Here is a 21,307-nt window from a genome sequence, read left to right as displayed (position 1 = left end):
TAAATAGAAGGACGGACCATGCGCGGACATTTAACAACAACAACAATGGCGGTGAAAGGTTCAGGTTGGTGTGATGCGGAGGTGGAGTGTTTACTGCAGATTTGGTCGATCAAAAGATTCAAAAACAGTCGACAAGACGCACAAAAACTCTGAGGTCTGTGGAAAGATTTGTAAACAAAGCCACACACACGCGATCAATGCGTGTGACGTGTTACGGCGTGATGGCGTATGGACAGCAAGAAGCATTCGCCGAGGCCCAGGTAGTGTGAGTACAAACAGGGCTGGGGCGCGGGGGGAGAGGGAGGGGGGGACAAGTACCCTAAAGCCCGGGTCGCGGAGCGGAAGGACAGTGTGAGTACGCCCTAAGAATGGTTCACAAAGACTCTGTGGACAACTGACTGAAGGAGGAGACCTTCCAGGATATTTTATCCCAGAAGACTCCGGATCGAGTTGCAAGGTACTGACAGGCTAGAAGGGCTGCAGCCTCTGCTGTGTCGGAGGCAAAGCAGTGGGTGTGGGAGGAGTTTGGAGAAGTCATGGAGCAGGACTTTTGGGCGGCACCAAGGTGCTTCTGGAAAACCATTCGACACCTCAGGAGGGGGAAACAGGGAACCGTCCAAGCTGTTTACAGTAAGGACGGGACGCTGGTGACCTATTATCCGGGATCGGGTCTCGGGGGCAGCAGCTCTAGCAGGGGACCCCAAACTTCCCTTTCCTGGGCCACATTAACCAGCTCTAACTGGGGGATCCTGAGGCGTTCCCAGGCCAGTGTGGAGATCTAATCTCTCCACCTGGTCCTGGGTCTTCCCCGAGGCCTCCTCCCAGCTGGACGTGCCTGGAACACCTCCCTAGGGAGGCGCCCAGGGTTCATCCTTACCAGATGATCCTGAACCACCTCAACTGGCTCCTTTCAACGCAAAGGAGCAGCGGCTCTACTCCGAGTTCCTCACGGATGCTGAACTTCTCCCCCTCTCTCTAAGGGAGACTCCAGACCCCCCCCCTGAGGAAACACATTTCGGCCGCTTGTACCGGCAACCTTGTTCTGTGGGTCATGACCCAGCTTTCATGACCACAGGTGAGGGTAGGAACGAAGACTGACCAGTAGATTAAGAGCTTTGCCTTCCGGCTCAACTCTCTTTTCGTCACAACTGTGCGGTAGAGCGACTGCAGCACCGCCCCCACTGCGCCGATTCTCCGGCCAAACTCACGTTCCATCGTCCCCTCACTCGTGAACAAGATCCCGAGGTACTTGAACTCCTAATCGGTGTCATGAGCTCATCAATATATTTGATTATCAGTCCCTCCGGCAGCTCAGCACCCTCTTCACCTGTACGAGCACCAGCTTCATCTTTAGTCCGTAGATCACCGGGTTCAACGTGGTCTGGACCACCACAACCAGGACGGAGCTGGTGATGGAGGCGCTCCCGGGCTGCAGTCGGCGCTGCAGCAGCTCTACAGCGCTGCCGATGGAGTAGTTGGCAAAGACAATCAGGTGAGGCAGACAGGTGCGCAGCGCTTTGTTGCTGAAGGACGGTGAGCGCTGCAGACAGATGGAGAGGATCCTGCCGTAGGTGAAGAGCACGAAGGCGATGGGCAGGAAGATTAAGACCACAGAGATAAGCAGTCCGTACATGTCAATCAGCATTGCCTTGCCACAACTCAGGCTGATGAAGCTGTACATGTCGCAGTAGATCCTGTGAAGCTGTGTGTGGCAGAGCGGTAAGCGGCTGGCAAGCAGCGCAGTACCACCCACCAGAGCAGCAGGTATCAGCCAGCACAGCAGGAGCAGCACCACCACCCTGGTAGGAGACAACAATGCGGCGTACCGCAGCGGCCGGCAGATGGACAGGTAGCGGTCAAAGGCCATGGCTGACAGCAGCAGGAAGCCGGAGCCGCCCAGAGAGTACAACATGAAGGCCTGAAACAGACATGGGGTCCTGGACACCTGCACAAAGCTGCTGCCTGACAGCAGGTCGGACAGAAGTTTTGGATAAACCACAGTGCTGCCTGCCAGAGAGTTCAGCAGAACCGCCGCCACGAAGGCGAACATCGGCAGACGAAGACTTGGCTGCGAACAGATGAGATAAACCACCAGAGAGTCACTGAACAACACAAAGAGATACACCAATAAAAACAAGAAGAAGAAGAGTGAACTGTGGCCAGACAGCTGCACAAAACCGTCCAGCGTCAGTGACGTCACAGAGGTCACGTTAAACTCTGCTGACGTCATGAGGAGACGGAAACAACAAGGACCTGATTCACTTCAGATCAATGAGTTCATGAAGGGAATTTACCTGTTTACACAACAACATTCATTTACAGGACATTGATATAAGGAGCAATAATGTGGCATTCATATATAAAATATTAATATACCATACATCAATTAAACATTAATATAAACTTAATATCAGGAAAGTTAATATAGGCATCAATAATATTAATATATCATTCATGTGTCAACATAACAATATAATTTATGATTCCTTTATATCTCATTCAAAAGCTATAGTACATTAATATTATAAGCCTGTGAATGTGCTCATTTGTCCAGGTCATCGTTATCCCCAAAGCAATTTCAGTCAAAAGCAAAGAGTTTGCCTGTGACGTCCATATGGAGAATGACAAGAGCCTCCACATTGGGTTATTTAATACAATACAACCCTCTTACACAGATCAATATCTACTGTTTGACTCTCACCACCCCCTGGAACACAAGCTTGGAGTTATCAAAACACTGCACACAGAGCTGATAACACACCCACCAGCTCACAGGCCCGAGGGGAAGAACGCAAGCACCTGAGAGGGGACCGCAAAACCTTTGGCTCCCCCAGCTGGACCTTTGTGAAAACTGCAGCTGCCTCCAGAAAGAAAAACAAACTGGATGAGAGAGAAAAAGCAAACAAGAGAAACAACGTAGTCCTTCCGTGTGTGGCTGGGGTATCAGAGAAACTCAGGAGGATCTTCAACAAACACTGCATCCCTGTGTGTTTCAAACCCAGTAACACACTCAGACAGAGACTAGTACATCCCAAATCACAGAACCCCACACACCCACAAGAGCAATCTGGTTTATGCTGTTAATGCAACGAGGAATGCAAAGATCTCTACACTGGAGAAACAAAACAACCACTGCATAAACGCACGGCCCGACACAGGAGAGCTCACTCCTCAGGCCTGGACTCTGCTGCCCACTCACATCTCAAGGAGACAACAATGTCCACATCCTGGACAGAGAGGACAGATGGTTTGAAAGAGAAGGGAAAGAAGCCGTCAATGCAAAAGTAGACAAACCATCGCTAAACATGTGTGCGAGACTCAATAAAGCACTAACAAGGTCCAAACCTACTTCCCAGCAACGAATGTCCAACTAATGAAGGCACTTGGAGCACAAAGGGTCCCAGTGCATCATCGGCCTTGTTAAAGTTTAAATACCTAAATCTCAACCAGTTAGTTGGACCAGTCCCAGCCTGGTCCTGCTCCTGGTCAAGGTCCAGTCCCAGCCTGGTCAGATGCGTACAAGAACTGATGAAGCCGATGATGCTTTGGAGATTAATATTAAGAGTAATATATGGCACTTCAATATGTTATTCATTAAAAGAATATTAATATAAATAACATTGATATTAGAATATATGATCTGTTTATGCATCTTACATCAGCTATAGGACATTAATATTATTTATAATATATAGAACATTCATATATAATTCATTAAAAGAACATTAATATAAAGAACAGTAATATACCATTCATTAAACAAATATTAATGTAAAAATATACAATGCCTTTATATATCAAACATAGGTTATAGAACATTCACATTATCAGTAATATATAAAACATTCATATCTGTAGAGAAGATGCATCGTAATCAGACAGAAACATCATCACACTGAACATGAAACATGAAGAGAAGCAGATCTGCGATCACCTACTTTTATCTCACTGACCTTCGTCCTCTGTGGAGCTCATTAAACACCAACAGCAGCATCACTGTCGTCCCCACTGTCAGAGGACACTTCTACCAAGTTCTTGTTAACTTTTACAGAGGAGCAATCTGATGTAACACCCTTTCAAAATACTGTTTCCACGTCCAACAACTTCCGAACCTGTGAAACTTTTAAGATCACTTCCTTCTTTTCGTTGACAGGAAAGCAGGAAAATGACAATTCTGTTGTTTTTTTTAAAACTCTGATCTGTTCAAACAACAGGGAACGCAGCACCGCCATTGCCGGCGTGCTCAAACCTGTCGTGGACGTCCTTCAGGACTCGGCTCACAGCAGGGATGGAAAGATAGCATGTATCCATTGAAGTTGTAAAGCACAGCTGATAGCTACAAACAAGTAAAAGACACATATTAACACAACTTACCTGGAATTTTGACTTCCTTCGTTGACCGGGGCCCATGCTTGCTCCTTCTTAACTTGATCCCTGTAAAATATAAATAGGGGATGGTTCAGCTCCAGGTGCCCGCAGAACGCCACGAAGATCCTCTCCTCCGTGTCTTTCCACCCAAACAACAGTATTGAGAATCTCAATGCTGATTGTCTAACTAACGTTAACTTTGACCGGTCGAGTCTAGATGGTAACCCAAGATTTGTGAAAGTGTTGCAAGGTTAAGATTAGGCATTAATCATGAATGGTTAAGGTTAGATGGTTAAACATTGAACTAGAATGGTTAAGGTTAGTAGAGGTGGTTGGGAAGCTTGTCCCGTGAGTTGCAGGTTTTCACAGATCTAGGGTTTTGATCTAGACACGACTACATTGACCCCCTCACAGTTATTTTTTTACTTCATTAAAGTTAATTGTAACTTTTTGATGGCTAAATATGTCTTGATCAGCATTCGGTGTTAACAGAAGACCAGCTGGTAACTTAAAGGTTGTTGATTTTCAATCAGCTCTGTGTCACTGCTGCAATTAACACCAGCGACAACAGCTCCCATCTTACCTGGAAAAAGTCCACTAGGTGACTTGCTCATCACTCATCATCACTCATCTTCAACTGCGTCACTTAGGGTAAGGACTCGTTCCCTACCCAGGGTAAGAATCCCATTGGTTTCCTGCTGAGAGCCATGGCCTCAGATTTAGAAGTGCTGATCCTCATCCCAGCTGCTCCACACTCTGCTGCGAACCAATCCAGTGAGTGCCGAAGGTCACTGACCGACGATGCCATCAGGACCACATCATCTGCAAAAAGCGGAGAGGAGAACACCGGCAAACTGAACTGCAACCACTCCTCACCATGACTACGTCTTGATATCCTGTGAATGAAAAACACAAACAGGATTGTTGACAAAGTGCAGCCCTGGCAGAGGCCAACCCCCACCGTGAATGGTTGACAGAAACATCTACTGTTGCACAACCTTGGACACATCATCAGTGTTGTTTCCTGGGATCTCTGGGTGTTTTGGGTCTTACAACAAACACCCTCCTCAAGGCGACCCAGCCGAGGCTGATCAGATCCCGGCTTGTGTCCAAGTGGCATTCTACTGCCCCCACTGCTCTCCCCTCTTCAGCCAGAGCCATCCGGAGGCTCTCTCTGCTGTCCCCACGTTGTTGCCCATCTCTCTTCTTCGGTTGGCACCTGTTATGCCCAGTGTGCCATAGACCTTGCTCAAGGAGTGACTGGCAAAACCCCGACTGCCCACCTCCACTGGCATACACCTGGTCCTCCAACCGTTCCTCCGACAATCTTCCGCCAGCTCTTCGTACTTTTCCCTCTTTGTTTCATGAGCCTCCTCCATCCTCTCCTCCCAGGGAACTGTTAGCTCCAGCAAGATGAGTGGTTTTGTGGCCTCTGAGACCAAGATGATGTCAGGTCGAATTTGACTTACTGCCAAGAATCCAGACGCAGTTCTTGCTTTGAGTGTACAGAGATTGGATGGCCCTGAGAAGTGACCCCCTCACCCCATACTCTTGCAGCGACTCCCACAGTATTGTCCGGGGGACCAATCATATGCCTTCTCCAGATCCAAAAAACACATGTCGACTGGATTGGCATACTCCCAAGCCCCCTCCAGGAACTCCGATAATTAAGGTTGGGAAGTTATCTTTGCAAGAGTTAAGAGCTGATTCATTGTTCAACGTCCAGGACAGACTCTGCATTGTTCCTCTTCAATCTGAAGTTCGACTATAGGTTGAACTCTCTTTTCCAGCACCTTGGAGTAGACTAGCAGAAAGGCTGAGTAGTGTGGTACCCCTGTAATTGGCACAAACTCTCTGGTCCCCCTTTTTGAACAGGGGAACCGCTAACCCGGTTGACAAAGACAGCCCCTGGCCACCAAAAGTTTTCAGCAATTTTGGATGGATCTCATCAATCCCCAGGGCTTTGCCATTGTGGAGTTGTTTGACTACCTCAGTGACTTCTGACAGGGATACTGACGATGATCCCCCATCAGCCTCCAGCTCTGCCTCTACATTAGAGGGTGTGTTACTCGGATTCAGGAGTTCCTTTTCCAGATTCTCCCTCTTAAGGTGCTGAACGGTTTTCCAGAAGCACCGTGGTGCCAACCAAATTTTCTTCTCTTACACCTGCTGCTTTGCCTCTAAAATGGAAAATGCTGCAGCCCTTTAGGCCTATTGGTACCATTTAAACACCCCTGGAGTCTTCGGGGATAACATATCCAGATGTTCCCAGTTCACCTTCACTACATGTTTGGGCTTACCAGGTCTTTCAAGAATCTTGCCCCATCCTCTAATCCAACTCATCACCAGATTGTGATCCGTTGACAGCTCCACCCCTTTAATCCCCCAAGTGTCCAAAACATGCAGTCTCAGATCAGACTATACGATCACAACATCTATCATCGACCTTCAATAGGATGCTCTGGTACCACGTACACCACGTACGCATCCTTATGTTAGAACATGGTGTTTCTTATAGAAATACCATGACCAGAACAGAAGCTACTAAAAAATGACCGCTTAGGTTTAGAACAGGGAGGCAGATCCTCCAAATCACGCCTCTCCAGGTGTCCCCATCATTGGTGTTGAAGTGTCCCAGCATAACTGTGGAGACCCCTACTGGTGCCCCATGCAGGACTCCATTCAGGGTCTTTAAGAAGGCAGAATACTCCAAACTGCTTTTGGGTGCATATGCACAAACAACAGTCAGAATCCCTCAACCATAGGAGGCACCCTCTTGTCCACCGGGGTAACCTTCAAGACTGTTGCGCTCAGCCAGTGGTTTGTGAGTATCCCCACACCTGCCAGGTGCCTCACACCCTGTTTGTGGAGGTAAACCCTACCAGATGTAACAGGCAGGGCTCCACCTCCGGCACAAGCGCCAGCTCCTTCCCTCAAAGAAAGTTGAACTTTCACATACCCAGAGCCGGCCTCTGCTCCCCGGGTCTGGTCCATTGAGGCCCCTGACCTTCACTGCCACCTATGTAGCATCGCATCCGACCCCAGTGGCACCTCAGATTTGAACTTAAGTACAGTACTTGAGTAAACGTACTCTGTATGATACATTATTTGCTGCATGTGTGTTCTGCAGTCTGAATAAAGGTCTAAACATGTGTAGACCCTCAGGTTTGGCCCCTAACTCTGTATATCTGTATATAAAGGTCAGAGGTCACCAGCTGTAAAAATATGCAGATGATGTAATGGTGTTTGCAAGTCATGAGCTGCAGTTTGGACTCTGTGGACTGGCTTGTCTTAATGAAGGCTGAATAACAAGCTGCTCTCAGGTGACCTCATTAACACAGCTGATCGCCTCACTCACACTGACCCTCCCACCCCACACACACAAATCTTGGATGACTAATCTGCCTGTATACCGGCGACAGAAGGTCCACTTGGGATGGCATTTGCCACCGGTGACCCTGTGTCAGCTGAATCGGGTCTGGAAAGCACGGCCTTCCTGGCCCAATGTAGCAACCAGGAGAATAATGCAATAGCCCTCGCTGACCCTCTGGAGGACTTGAGGAATCAGGGGGAAAGGGGGGAAAAGTGTATAGAAGGCCATTCGACCACTCTAGTGATTTCCAACCTGGTGATTCATATGATACACTGCTGTCTGTTCTCACTGGCAGGTGCTTGTGATGTATGAACGGCAACAAACCCCTAAGAGCAAGATAGAGGGCCCTAAGTTAGGCACACATTTATATGTTTTGATGATCAATGGGGCTTCCACAAAGAAAGTCCCTCTCCGTCCAGGAATCAGGGCCTGCAGAGCTGTGTCACAAGAATTCTCATCCTCCCGTGTTTTTTCAGACGGAGATGAAAGGGGTTTTACCAACACTTCTTTGCATGTGCCGTCAGCAGACCCAAGGGACTCACTACTGAGGGTGCTGCCATCAAGCCCAGCAATGTCTGGACCATGTGACCTTGTTGGTTTGTTAATTTCTTTGTTATTTGTTATTCCATTATCATGAATGCTGTTTTCTTTCTTTTTTTAAATGTATTTATTTTTTACCAGACAGTACCATTCACAGGTTTGGACACGCTTTCATGTGTGTATGTTGTTTTTCATTTCTTAATTCTCTTAGTGTGTAAAAATGTTTGCGTGTAAAAAGTCTAATAAAATATTGTTTCGAAAAATGTGTTTTCTATTATTTTATTTGTAGAATTCTTATTTTTTTTCTGATGCTTTTGTGACTGTTACCTGATCAGTGTCATGAGCTGATCAATATATTTGATTATCAGTCCCTCCGGCAGCTCAGCACCCTCTTCACCTGTACGAGCACCAGCTTCATCTTCAGTCCGTAGATCACCGGGTTCAACGTGGACTGGACCACCACAACCAGGACGGAGCTGGTGACGGAGAGGCTACCGGGCTGCAGCCGGCGCTGCAGCAGTTCTACAGTGATGCCGATGGAGTAGTTTGTGAAGACAATCAGGTGAGGCAGACAGGTGTGCAGCGCTTTGTTGCTGAAGGACGGCGAGCGCTGCAGACAGATGGAGAGGATCCTGCCGTAGGTGAAGAGCACAAAGGCGATGGGCAGGAAGAGGACAATCACGGAGCTTAGCAGTCCGTACATGTCAGTCAGCATCGCCTTGCCGCAGCTCAGGCTGACGAAGCTGTACATGTCGCAGGAGATCCTGTGGAATCGCATGTGGCAGAGCGGTAAGCGGCTGGCAAGCAGCGTCGCACCGCTCACCAGAGCAGCAGGTATCAGCCAGCACAGCAGGAGAAGCACCACCACCCTGGTAGGAGACAACAATGCGGCGTACCGCAGAGGCTGGCAGATGGACAGGTAGCGGTCGAAGGCCATGGCCGACAGCAGCAGGAAGCCGGAGCCGCCCAGAGAGTTCAACATGAAGGCCTGAAACAGACATGTGGAGCGGGACACCTGCACAAAGCTGCTGCCCAACAGCAGATCAGACAGAAGTTTGGGATAAAACGCAGTGCTGCCTGCGAGAGAGTTCAGCAGAACCGCCGCCACGAAGGCGAACATCGGCTGACGAAGACTTGGCTGCGAACAGATGAGATAAACCACCAGAGAGTCACTGAACAACACAAAGAGATACACCAATAAAAACAAGAAGAAGAAGAGTGAACTGTGGCCAGACAGCTGCACAAAACCGTCCAGCGTCAGTGACGTCACAGAGGTCACGTTAAACTCTGCTGATGTCATGAGGAGATGGAAACAACAAGGAACTGATTCACTTCAGATCAATGAGTTCATTAAGGGAATTTACCTGTTTACACAACAACATTCATTTACAGGACATTGATATAAGGAACAATAATGTGTATTTACTTTGTTAGGTAACGTTAATACAGGCCTAAAGAATATTCACATATAATTGATTTATAGAACAGCGATATAAAGAACATGACTGTAATCCATATAAATAAAATTAACAATATTAAATTACACTAAACACATGATTATGTCTTTAGTGTATAGAGCATTAATATAAAGAACAGTAATATAGACCTAGAGAACATTAATGTATTATTAATGTAAAGAACATGAATCTGTTATTCATATAAATAAAACTAACAATATTAATTGACATAACCTTATTTAAAAAAACAAATTAATTCATAGAGCATGAATGGATAATATATTAAAAGAACATTAGCATAAAGAAAATGTATATAGGTCTAAAGAACATTAATAGAACATTCATGAATATATGGGCATTAGTATAATTAACATTAATATAAATAATATGAATGAAGACCTTAAGAACAGTCAGTATTTCATTCCTTCATATAACATTAATATAAAGAAAATGAATATATAATTCATTAAAAGAACATCAATACAGACCTCAAGAACATTAAAATAGCATTCATGTATGAAACATGAGTATAAAGAACGTTAAAATAACATTCATGTATGAAACATGAGTATAAAGAACATTAAAATAACATTCATGTATGAAACATTGGTATAAAGAACATTAATATATAATTAGTTTAAAGAACATTGATATATAATTAGTTTAAAGAACATTGATATATAATTAGTTTAAAGAACATTGATATATAATTAGTTTAAAGAACATTAAAATAACATTAATTAAAAGAACATGAATAAGATTATTAATAAAGGCCTGAAAAATCAAGAATTAATACAGTTTATCATGTATAAAACATCGGTTTAAAGATTATTATAAAAATATAATATATGATTCCTTTATATCTCATTCATATGCTATAACATTCACATTATCAGTAATATAGAACATTGATATTATCATTAATATATAAAACATTCATATCTGTAGAGAAAATGCATCGTAATCAGACAGAAACATCATCACACTGAACATGAAACATGAAGAGAAGCAGATCTGCGATCACCTACTTTTATCTCCCTGACCTTCGTCCTCTGTGGAGCTCATTAAACACCAACAGCAGCATCACTGTCGTCCCCACTGTCAGAGGACACTTCTACCAAGTTCTTGTTAACGTTTACAGAGGAGCAATCTGACGTAACACCCTTTCAAAATACTGTTTCCACGTCCAACAACTCCCGAACCTGTGAAACTTTTACCATCACTCCTTTCTTCAGTGAGACACTTTTCATCAAAAGAAAAGAGGGGAAATGACAATTAAGTTGTTTTGTTAAGCTTTGATCTGTTCAAACAACAAGAAACACAGCATAGTGCAAACACAAGGGGCTTGGACCGGCCTGGAATAAGTACTTTGAAAGGTTGTTACATCATGACTTAAACAGCAGATGGAAAACATCTGACTGGAAACAGTCAGTGGGTGACTAAGGGCGCTTTCACCATCTTTCATTTGGTTGGTTTGCGTTAACAACTGAATGTGCATTGAGACCAGATAGAATGGCTGTGATTTACTTGCAAGAGACACCAGTGTTGCATCGCTTGATCATATTTTGATCATCACTTCAAGCGTATGGATGACGATCTGAACCAGCCTGTATAACAACATTTTCTCCCGTTTTTTGGCTGAGAAAGCCACCGTTGCTGCGTTGTACATGTTGTGGAAGTCAAAGTTGTAAAGCACAGCTGATAGCTACAAACAAGTAAAAGACACATATTAACACAACTTACCGGGAATTTGGACTTCCTCGTTGACCGGGGCCCATGCTTGCTCCTCTTTTACTTGGTCCCTCATCTCATCTCATCTTCAGCTTCTTATCCGGGGTCGGGTCTCAATGGCAGCAGCTTTAGCAGGGGACCCCAAACTTCCCTTTCCCGGGCCACATTAACCAGCTCTAACTGGGGGATCCTGAGGCGTTCCCAGGCCAGTGTGGAGATCTAATCTCTCCACCTGGTCCTGGGTCTTCCCCGAGGCCTCCTCCCAGCTGGACGTGTCTGGAACACCTCTCTAGGGAGGCGCCCAGGGTTCATCCTTACCAGATGATCCTGAACCACCTCAACTGGCTCCTTTCAACGCAAAGGAGCAGCCGCTCTACTCCGAGTTCCTCACAGATGGCTGAACTTCTCCCCCTATCTCTAAGGGAGACTCCAGCCCCCCTCCTGAGAAAACACAATACGACCGCTTGTACCCACAACCTTGTTCTTTGGGTCATGACCCAGCTTTCATGACCATAGGTGACCTCCAAAATTGAGTCAGTTCATCCTTCAGTCCAAGTGGACAGTCTAGATGTTAACCAAAGATTTGTGAAAGTCTTGCAAGGTTAAGGTTAGGCATTAATCATGAATGGTTAAGGTTAGATGGTTAAACATTGAACTAGAATGGTTAAGGTCAGTAGAGGTGGTTGGGAAGCTTGTCCCGTGAGTTGCAGGTATTCACAAATCTAGGGTTTTGATCTAGACACGACTACATTGACCCCCTCACAGTTATTTTTTTACTTCATTAAAGTTAATTGTAACATTTTGATGGCTAAAAATGTCTTGATCAGCATTCGGTGTTAACAGAAGACCAGCTGGTAACTTAAAGGAAACTTTGTTGATTTTCAACCAGCTCTGTGTATCTTACCTGGAAAAAGTCCACTAGGCTTGCTCATCACTCATCATCACTCATCTTCAACTGCGTCAGTTAGGGTAAGGACTCGTTCCCTACCCAGAGTAAGAATCCCATTGGTTTCCTGCTGAGAGCCATGGCCTCAGATTTAGAAGTGCTGATCCTCATCCCAGCTGCTTCACAATCCATCCAATCCAGTGAGTGCCGAAGGTCACTGACTGAGGATGCCAACAGGACCACATCATCTGCAGAAAGCAGAGATAAGAGCACTAGCCAACTGAACTGCAACCACTCCCCACCATGACTGCGCCTTGATATCCTGTCAATGAAAAAGACAAACAGGATTAGATCGATTGTATTCCAAATGTCTTCTTTAACCATTTCGAAAGTTCAAGTTTCTTCTTGTCAGACAAGTTGTATGGTAAGGATGACCTCTTACCTTTTCTTAGCTGACAGTTTCGGCTTTACTCCAGCCTTCCTCAGATACTGCTGTTCTCTTCCGGGTATGACGTGATTTATGAAAAAAGGTGACCGGACCGTGACCGGGCCGGTTGTGTCCGTTCCTCATCCTGGTGCCGCTGGCCCGGTCAGCTGTTTTCATATAACACGTCATACCAGGAAGAAAACAGAAGCTCTGAGGAAGGCTGGAGTACAGCCGAAACTGTCAGCTAAGAAAAGGTAAGAGGACACTCTTACCATAGACCTAGCTTGTCTGACAAGAAGAAACTTTAACTTTCACAAACAGGATTGTTGACAAAGTGCAGCCCTTGCAGAGGCCAACCCCCACAATGAACAAATTTGACTTACTGCCATGAATCCGGACACAGTTCTTGCTTTGAGTGTAAAGAGATTGGATGGCCCTGAGAAGTGACCCCCTCACCCCATACTCTTGCAGCGACCCCCACAGTATCGTCCGGGAAATCGGTTATATGCCTTCTCCAGATCCACAAACCACATGTAGACTGGATGGGCATACTCCCAAGCCCCCTCCAGGAACTCAAATGATTAAGGTTGGGAAGTTATCTTTGCAAGAGTGAAGAGCTGATTCATTGTTCAACGTCAAGGACAGACTCCGCATTGTGCCTCTTCAATCTGAGGTTCGACTAAAGGTTGAACTCTCCTTTCAGGCACCTTGTAGTAGACCTTACCAGAAAGGCTGATTAGTGTGGTACCCCTGGCTGGCACAAACTCTCAGGTCCCCGTTTTTTAACAAGGGAACCACCAACCCGGTCGACAAAGACAGCCCAAAAGTAATTCAGCAATTTTGGATGGATCTCATCTTTCCCCAGGGCTTTGCCATTGTGGAGTTGTTTGACTACCTCAGTAACTTCTGCCAGGGATATTGGCGATGATCCCCCATCAGCCTCCAGCTCTGCCTCTACAATAGAGGGTGTGTTAGTCGGATTCAGGAGTTCCTCAAACTGCTTCTTCCACCTCCCAATAACCTCCTCAGTTGAGGTCACTTGCGTCTCAACCATATTTTAAACAGCTTGGATGGTTTCTCGATTCTCCCTCCAAAGGTGCTGAGCGGTTTTCCAGAAGCACCGTGGTGCCAACCAAATTTTCTTCTCTTACACCTGCTGCTTTGCCTCTAAAATGGCAAAGACTGCAGCCCTTTGGGCCTGTTGGTACCTTTTAACCTCCCCTGGAGTCTTCCGGGATAACATATCCGGATGTTCCCAGTTCACCTTCACTACATGTTTGGGCTTACCAGGTCTATCAAGAATCTTGCCCCATCCTCTGATCCAACTCATCACCAGATTGTGATCCGTTGACAGCTCCACCCCTTTAATCCCTCCGCCCTTTTCTTCACCCAAGTGTCCAAAACATGCAGTCTCAGATCAGACTATACGATCACAACATCTATCATCGACCTTCAATAGGATGCTCTGGTACCACGTACACTTATGACCATCCTTATGTTAGAACATGGTGTTTGTTATAGAAAATCCATGACCAGAACAGAAGTCTACTAAAAAATAACTGCTTGGGTTTAGAACAGGGAGGCAGATCCTTCCAATCATGCCTCTCCAGGTGTATCCATCATTGGCGTTGAAGTGTCCCAGCATAACTGTGGAGACCCCTACTGGTGCCCCATGCAGGACTCCATTCAGGGTCTTTAAGAAGGCAGAATACTCCAAACTGCTTTTGGGTGCATATGCACAAACAACAGTCAGAATCCCTCAACCATAGGAGGCACCCTCTTGTCCACCGGGGTAACCTTCAAGACTGTTGCGCTCAGCCAGTGGTTTGTGAGTATCCCCACACCTGCCTGGCTCCTCACACCCTGTACGTGGAGGTAAACCCTACCAGATCTAACAGGCAGGGCTCCACCTCCGGCACAAGCGCCAGCTTCTTCCCTAAAAGAAAGTTGACCTTTCACATCCCCAGAGCCAATCTCTGCTCCCCGGGTCTGGTCCATTGAGGCCCCTGACCTTTACTGCCACCTGTGTAGCATCGCATCCGACCCCGATGGCACCTCAGATTTGAACTTAAGTACAGTACTTGAGTAAACGTACCCAGTATGATACATTATTTGCTGCATGTGTGTTCTGCAGTCTGAATAAAGGTCTAAACATGTGTAGACCCTCAGGTTTGGCCCCTAACTCTGTATATCTGTATATAAAGGTCAGAGGTCACCAGCTGTAAAAAGATGCAGATGATGTAATGGTGTTTGCAAGTCATGAACTGCAGTTTGGACTCTGTGGACTGGCTGGTCTTAATGAAGGCTGAATAACAAGCTGCTCTCAGGAGACCTCATTAACACAGCTGATCGCCTCACTCACACTGACCCCCCCCACACACACAAAACTTGGATGACTAATCTGCCCGTATACCGGCGACAGAAGGTCCACTTGGGATGGCAGTTGCCACCGGTGACCCTGTGTCAGCTGAATGGGGTCTGGAAAGCACGGCCTTCCTGGCCCAATGTAGCAACCAGGAGAATAATGCAATAGCCCTCGCTGACCCTCTGGAGGACTTGAGGAATCAGGGGGAGAAGTGGGAAAAGTGTATAGAAGGCCATTCGACCACTCTAGTGATTTCCAACCTGGTGATTTATATGATACACTGCTGTCTGTTCTCACCGGCACGTGCTTGTGATGTATGAACGGCAACAAACCCCTAAGAGCAAGATAGAGGGCCCTAAGTTAGGCGCACATTTATATGTTTTGATGATCAATGGGGCTTCCACAAAGAAAGTCCCTCTCCGTCCAGGGAATCAGGGCCTGCAGAGCTGTGTCACAGGCAGCCTCATCCTCCCGTGTTTTTTCAGACGGAGATGAAAGGGGTTAAATCAACACTTCATTGGATGTGCCCTCAGCAGACCCAGGGGACTCACTACTGAGGGTGCTGCCATCAAGCCCAGCAATGTCTGGACCATGTGACCTTGTTAGTTTGTTAATTTCTTTGTTATTTGTTATTCCATTATCATGAATGCCGTTTTCTTTCTTTTCTTAAATGCATTTATTTTTTACCAGACAGTACCATTCACAGGTTTGGACACGCTTTCATGTGTGTATGTTGTTTTGCATTTCTTAATTCTCTTAGTGTGTAAAAATGTTTGTGTGTAAAAAGTCTAATAAAATATTGTTTCGGAAAATATGTTTTCTATCATTTTATTTGTAGAATTCTTAATTTTTTTCAGATGCTTTTGTGACTGTTACCTGATCGGTGTCATGAGCTGATCAATATATTTGATTATCAGTCCCTCCGGCAGCTCAGCACTCTCTTCACCTGTACGAGCACCAGCTTCATCTTCAGTCCGTAGATCAACGGGTTCAATACGGTCTGGACCACAACAATCAGGACGGAGCTGGTGATGGAGGAGTTCCCGGCCTGCAGTCGGCGCTGCAGCAGCTCTACAGTCATGCTGACAGAATAGTTGATGAAGACAATCAGGTGAGGCAGACAGGTGTGCAGCGCTTTGTTGCTGAAGGAAGGCGAGCGCTGCAGACAGATGGAGAGGATCCTGCCGTAGGTGAAAAGCACGAAGGCGATGGGCAGGAAGACTAAGACCACGGAGATTAGCAGTCCGTACATGTCGCTCAGCATCGCCTTGCCGCAGCTCAGCCTGACGAAGCTGTATATGTCGCAGTAGATCCTGTAAAGCCGTGTGTGACAGAGCGGTAAGCGGCTGGCAAGCAGCGCGGCACCACCCACCAGAGCAGCAGGTATCAGCCAGCACAGCAGGAGCAGCACCACCACCCTGGTAGGAGACAACAATGCGGCGTACCGCAGCGGCTGGCAGATGGACAGGTAGCGGTCGAAGGCCATGGCCGACAGCAACAGGAAGCTGGAGCCGCCCAGAGAGTACAACATGAAGGCCTGATACAGACATGTGGACCGGGACACCTGCACAAATCTGCCGCCGGACAGCAGGTCGGACAGAAGTTTGGGATAAACTGCAGTGCTGCCTGCGAGAGAGTTCAGCAGAACAGCCGCCACAAAGGCGAACATCGGCTGACGAAGACTTGGCTGCGAACAGATGAGATAAACCACCAGAGAGTCACTGAACAACACAAAGAGATACACCAATAAAAACAACAAGAAGAAGAGTGAACTGTGGCTAGACAGCTGCACAAAACCGTCCAGCGTCAGTGACGTCACAGAGGTCACGTTAAACTCTGCTGACGTCATGAGGAGACAAAAACAACAAGGAACTGATTCACTTCGGATGAAGAACCAGATCAATGAGTTCATGAAGGGAATTTACCTGTTTACACAACAACATTCATTTACAGGACATTGATATAAGGAACAATAATATGGCATTCATATACAAAATATTAATATATCATACATTAATAAAACATTAATATAAGCCTATGAATGTCCTCATTCGTCCAGGTCATCCTTATCCTCAAAGCAATTTCAGTCAAAAACAACTGGACTGGTTGTTTGTCTAGGAAGACGTTTCACCTCTCATCCAAGAGGCTTCATCAGTTCATCTACGCATCTGACCAGGACCAGGACCAGGCTGGGACTGGTCCGACGCACCCACCAGCTCACAGGCCCAAGGGGAAGAGCGCAAGCACCTGAGAGGGGACCGCACAACCTGTGGCTCCCCCAGCTGGACCTTTGTGAAAACTGCAGCTGCTTCCAGAAAGAAAAACAAAGTGGTTAAGAGAGAAAAAGATAACAAGAGAAACAACGTAGTCCTCCCGTATGTGTCTGGGGTATCAGAGAATCATCCCTGCATCCCTGTGTGTTTCAAACCCAGTAACACACTCAGACAGAGACTAGTGCATCCCAAATCACAGAACCCCACACACCCACAAGAGCAACCTGGTTTATGCTGTTAATGCAACGAGGAATGCAAAGATCTCTACACTGGAGAAACAAAACAACCACTGCATAAACGCACGGCCCAACACAGGGGAGCTCACTCCTCAGGCCTGGACTCTACTGCCCACTCACATCTCAAGGAGACAACAATGTCCACATCCTGGACAGAGAGGACAGATGGTTTGAAAGAGAAGGAAAAGAAGCCGTCAATGCAAAAGTAGACAAACCATCGCTAAACATGTGTGCGAGACTCAATAAAGCACTAACAAGATCCAAACCTACTTCCCAGCAACGAATGTCCAACTAATGAAGGCACTTGGAGCACAAAGGGTTCCCGTGCATCATCGGCCTTGTTAAAGGTTAAATACCTGGATCTCCACACCAGTTAGTTGGACCAGTCCCAACCTGGTCCTGGTCCTGCTCCTGGTCAAGGTCCAGTCCCAGCCTGGTCAGATGCGTACATGGACTGATGAAGCTGATGATGCTTTGGGGATTAATGTTAAAAGTAATATATGGCACTTCAATATGTTATTCATTAAAAGAACATTAATATAAAGAACATTGATATTAGAATATATGATCCGTTTATGCATCATACATCAGCTAAATAACATTAATATTATCTAAAATATATAAAACATTCACATATAATTCATTAAAAGAACATTAATATAAAGAACAGTAATATACCATTCATTAAACAAATATTAATATAAAAATATACAATGCCTTTATATATCAAACATAGGTTATAGAACATTCTTATTAGTATTATAGAACATTGATATTATCAGTAATATATAAAACATTCATATCTGTAGAGAAAATGCATCGTAATCAGACAGAAACATCATCACACTGAACATGAAACATGAAGAGAAGCAGATCTGCGATCACCTACTTTTATCTCACTGACCTTCGTCCTCTGTGGAGCTCATTAAACAACAACAGCAGCATCACTGTCGTCCCCACTGTCAGAGGACACTTCTACCAAGTTCTTGTTAACTTTTACAGAGGAGCAATCTGACGTAACACCCTTTCAAAATACTGTTTCCACGTCCAACAACTTCCGAACCTGTGAAACTTTTAAGATCACTTCCTTCTTTTCGTTGACAGGAAAGCAGGAAAATGACAATTCTGTTGTTTTTTTTTAACTCTGATCTGTTCAAACAACAGGGAACGCAGCACCGCCATTGCCGGCGTGCTCGAACCTGTCGTTGACGTCCTTCAGGACTCGGCTCACAGCAGGGATGGAAAGATAGCATGTATCCATTGAAGTTGTAAAGCACAGCTGATAGCTACAAACAAGTAAAAGACACATATTAACACAACTTACCTGGAATTTTGACTTCCTTCGTTGACCGGGGCTCATGCTTGCTCCTTCTTAACTTGATCCCTGTAAAATATAAATAGGGGATGGTTCAGCTCCAGGTGCCCGCAGAACGCCACGAAGATCCTCTCCTCCATGTCTTTCCACCCAAACAACAGTACTGAGAATCTCAACGCTGATTGTCTAACTAACGTTAACTTTGACCAGTCGAGTCTAGATGGTAACCCAAGATTTGTGAAAGTGTTGCAAGGTTAAGATTAGGCATTAATCATGAATGGTTAAGGTTAGAGGGTTAAACATTGAACTAGAATGGTTAAGGTTAGTAGAGGTGGTTGGGAAGCTTGTCCCGTGAGTTGCAAGTTTTCACAAATGTAAGGTTTTGATCTAGACACGACTACATTGACCCCCTCACAGTGAATTTCAACTCATTAAAGTTAATTGTAATATTTCTGTTGCCTAAAAATGTCTTGATCAGCATTTGGTGTTAACAGAAGACCAGCTGGTAACTTAAAGGAAACTTTGTTAATTTTCAACCGGCTCTGTGTATCTTACCTGGAAAAAGTCCACTGGGTGATTTGCTCATCACTCGTCATCACTCATCTTCAACTGCGTCACTTAGGGTAAAGACTCGTTCCCTACCCAGAGGAAGAATCCCATTGGCTTCCTGCTGAGAGCCATGGCCTCAGATTTAGAAGTGCTGATCCTCATCCCAGCTGCTTCACACTCTGCTGCGAACCAATACAGTGAGTGCCGAAGGTCACTGACGGACGATGCCATCAGGACCACATCATCTGCAAAAAGCGGAGAGTAGAACACCGGCGTACTGAACTGCAACCACTCCTCACCATGACTACGTCTTGATATCCTGTGAATGAAAAACACAAACAGGATTGTTAACAAAGTGCAGCCCTGGCAGAGGCCAACCCCCACCGTGAACGGTTGACAGAAACATCTACTGTTGCACAACCTTGGACACATCATCAGTGTTGTTTCCTGGGATCTCTGGGTGTTTTGGGTCTTACAACAAACACCCTCCTCAAGGCGACCCATCCGAGGCGGATCAGATCCCGGCCTGTGTCCAAGTGGCATTCTACTGCCCCCACTGCTCTCCCCTCTCAGCCAGAGCCATCCGGAGGCTCTCTCTGCTGTCCCCACGTTGTTGCCCATCTCTCTCCTTCGGTTGGCACCTGTTATGCCCAGTGTGCCATAGACCTTGCTCAAGGAGTGACTGGCAAAACCCCGACTGCCCACCTCCACTGGCATACACCTGGTCCTCCAACCGTTCCTCTTCCACCAGCTTTTCGTACTTTTCCCTCTTTGTTTCATGAGCCTCCTCCATCCTCTCCTCCCAGGGAACCGTTAGCTCCAGCAAGATGAGTTGTTTTGTGGCCTCTGAGACCAAGATGATGTCAGGTCGAATTTGACTTACTGCCAAGAATCGGGACACAGTTCTTGCTTTGAGTGTAAAGAGATTGGATGGCCCTGAGAAGTGACCCCCTCACCCCATACTCTCGCAGCGACTCCTACAGTATCTCCGGGGGACCAATCATATCCCTTCTCCAGATCCACAAACCACATGTAGACTGGATAGGCATACTCCCAAGCCCCCTCCAGGAACTCGAAGGTTTAAGGTTGGGAAGTTATCCTTGCAAGAGTGAAGAGCTGATCCATTGTTCAACCTCAAGGACAGACTCCGCATTGTTCCTCTTCAATCTGAGGTTCGACTATAGGTTGAACTCTCCTTTCCAGCCCCTTGGAGTAGACGTTACCAGAAAGGCTGAGTAGTGTGGTACCCCTGTAATTGGCACAAACTCTCTGCTCCCCCTTTTTGAACAGGGGGACCTCTAACCCGGTCAACAAAGACAGCCCCTCTCCACCAAAAGTTTTCAGCAATTTTGGATGGATCTCATCAATCCCCAGGGCTTTGCCATTGAGGAGTTGTTTGACTACCTCAGTGACTTCTGACAGGGATATTGATGATGATCCCCCATCAGCATCCAGCTCTGCCTCTACAATAGAGGGTGTGTTACTCGGATTCAGGAGTTCCTTTTCCCGATTCTCCCTCCTAATGTGCTGAACGGTTTTCCAGAAGCCCCGTGGTGCCAACCAAATTTTCTTCTCTTACACCTGCTGCTTTGCCTCTAAAATGGCAAAGACTGCAGCCCTTTGGGCCTGTTGGTACCTTTTAACCGCCCCTGGAGTCTTCGGGGATAACATATCCAGATGTTCCCAGTTCACCTTCACTACATGTTTGGGTTTACCAGGTCTATCAAGAATCTTGCCCCATCCTCTGATCCAACTCATCACCAGATTGTGATCCGTTGAAAGCTGCA

General features: G+C 46.1%; 3 protein-coding genes across 3 annotated transcripts; all 3 read right to left on the bottom strand.

Moving 5' to 3' along the window:
• Positions 1-1,294: 1,294 nt before the first annotated feature.
• On the bottom strand, positions 1,295-4,410 carry LOC310952491 (olfactory receptor 6N2-like; the record flags this gene model as incomplete). The annotated part of the gene is made up of 2 exons (XM_083921109.1): positions 1,295-2,068; positions 4,375-4,410. The coding sequence occupies 2 exons, from the start codon at positions 4,408-4,410 to the stop codon at positions 1,295-1,297; spliced, it is 810 nt and encodes a 269-aa protein (XP_083777235.1).
• A 4,235-nt stretch (positions 4,411-8,645) lies between these two features.
• LOC310952490 (olfactory receptor 6N2-like) lies at positions 8,646-13,836 on the bottom strand (the record flags this gene model as incomplete). The annotated part of the gene is made up of 3 exons (XM_083921108.1): positions 8,646-9,419; positions 11,390-11,443; positions 13,678-13,836. 3 exons carry the CDS (start codon positions 13,834-13,836, stop codon positions 8,646-8,648), a joined length of 987 nt encoding a protein of 328 aa, XP_083777234.1.
• Positions 13,837-16,060: 2,224 nt separating this feature from the next.
• On the bottom strand, positions 16,061-20,552 carry LOC310952489 (olfactory receptor 10AG1-like; the record flags this gene model as incomplete). Its single annotated transcript, XM_083921107.1, has 4 exons — positions 16,061-16,834; positions 19,820-19,839; positions 20,226-20,402; positions 20,477-20,552. The coding sequence occupies 4 exons, from the start codon at positions 20,550-20,552 to the stop codon at positions 16,061-16,063; spliced, it is 1,047 nt and encodes a 348-aa protein (XP_083777233.1).
• Positions 20,553-21,307: the final 755 nt, after the last annotated feature.

Source organism: Echiichthys vipera, assembly GCF_963691815.1.
Source record: "Echiichthys vipera genome assembly, chromosome: 10".
NCBI classification, from domain to species: Eukaryota; Metazoa; Chordata; class Actinopteri; order Perciformes; family Trachinidae; genus Echiichthys; species Echiichthys vipera.
The sequence above is the reverse complement of the archived record's forward strand: the minus strand, read 5'-3'. Positions and strand labels throughout refer to the sequence as shown.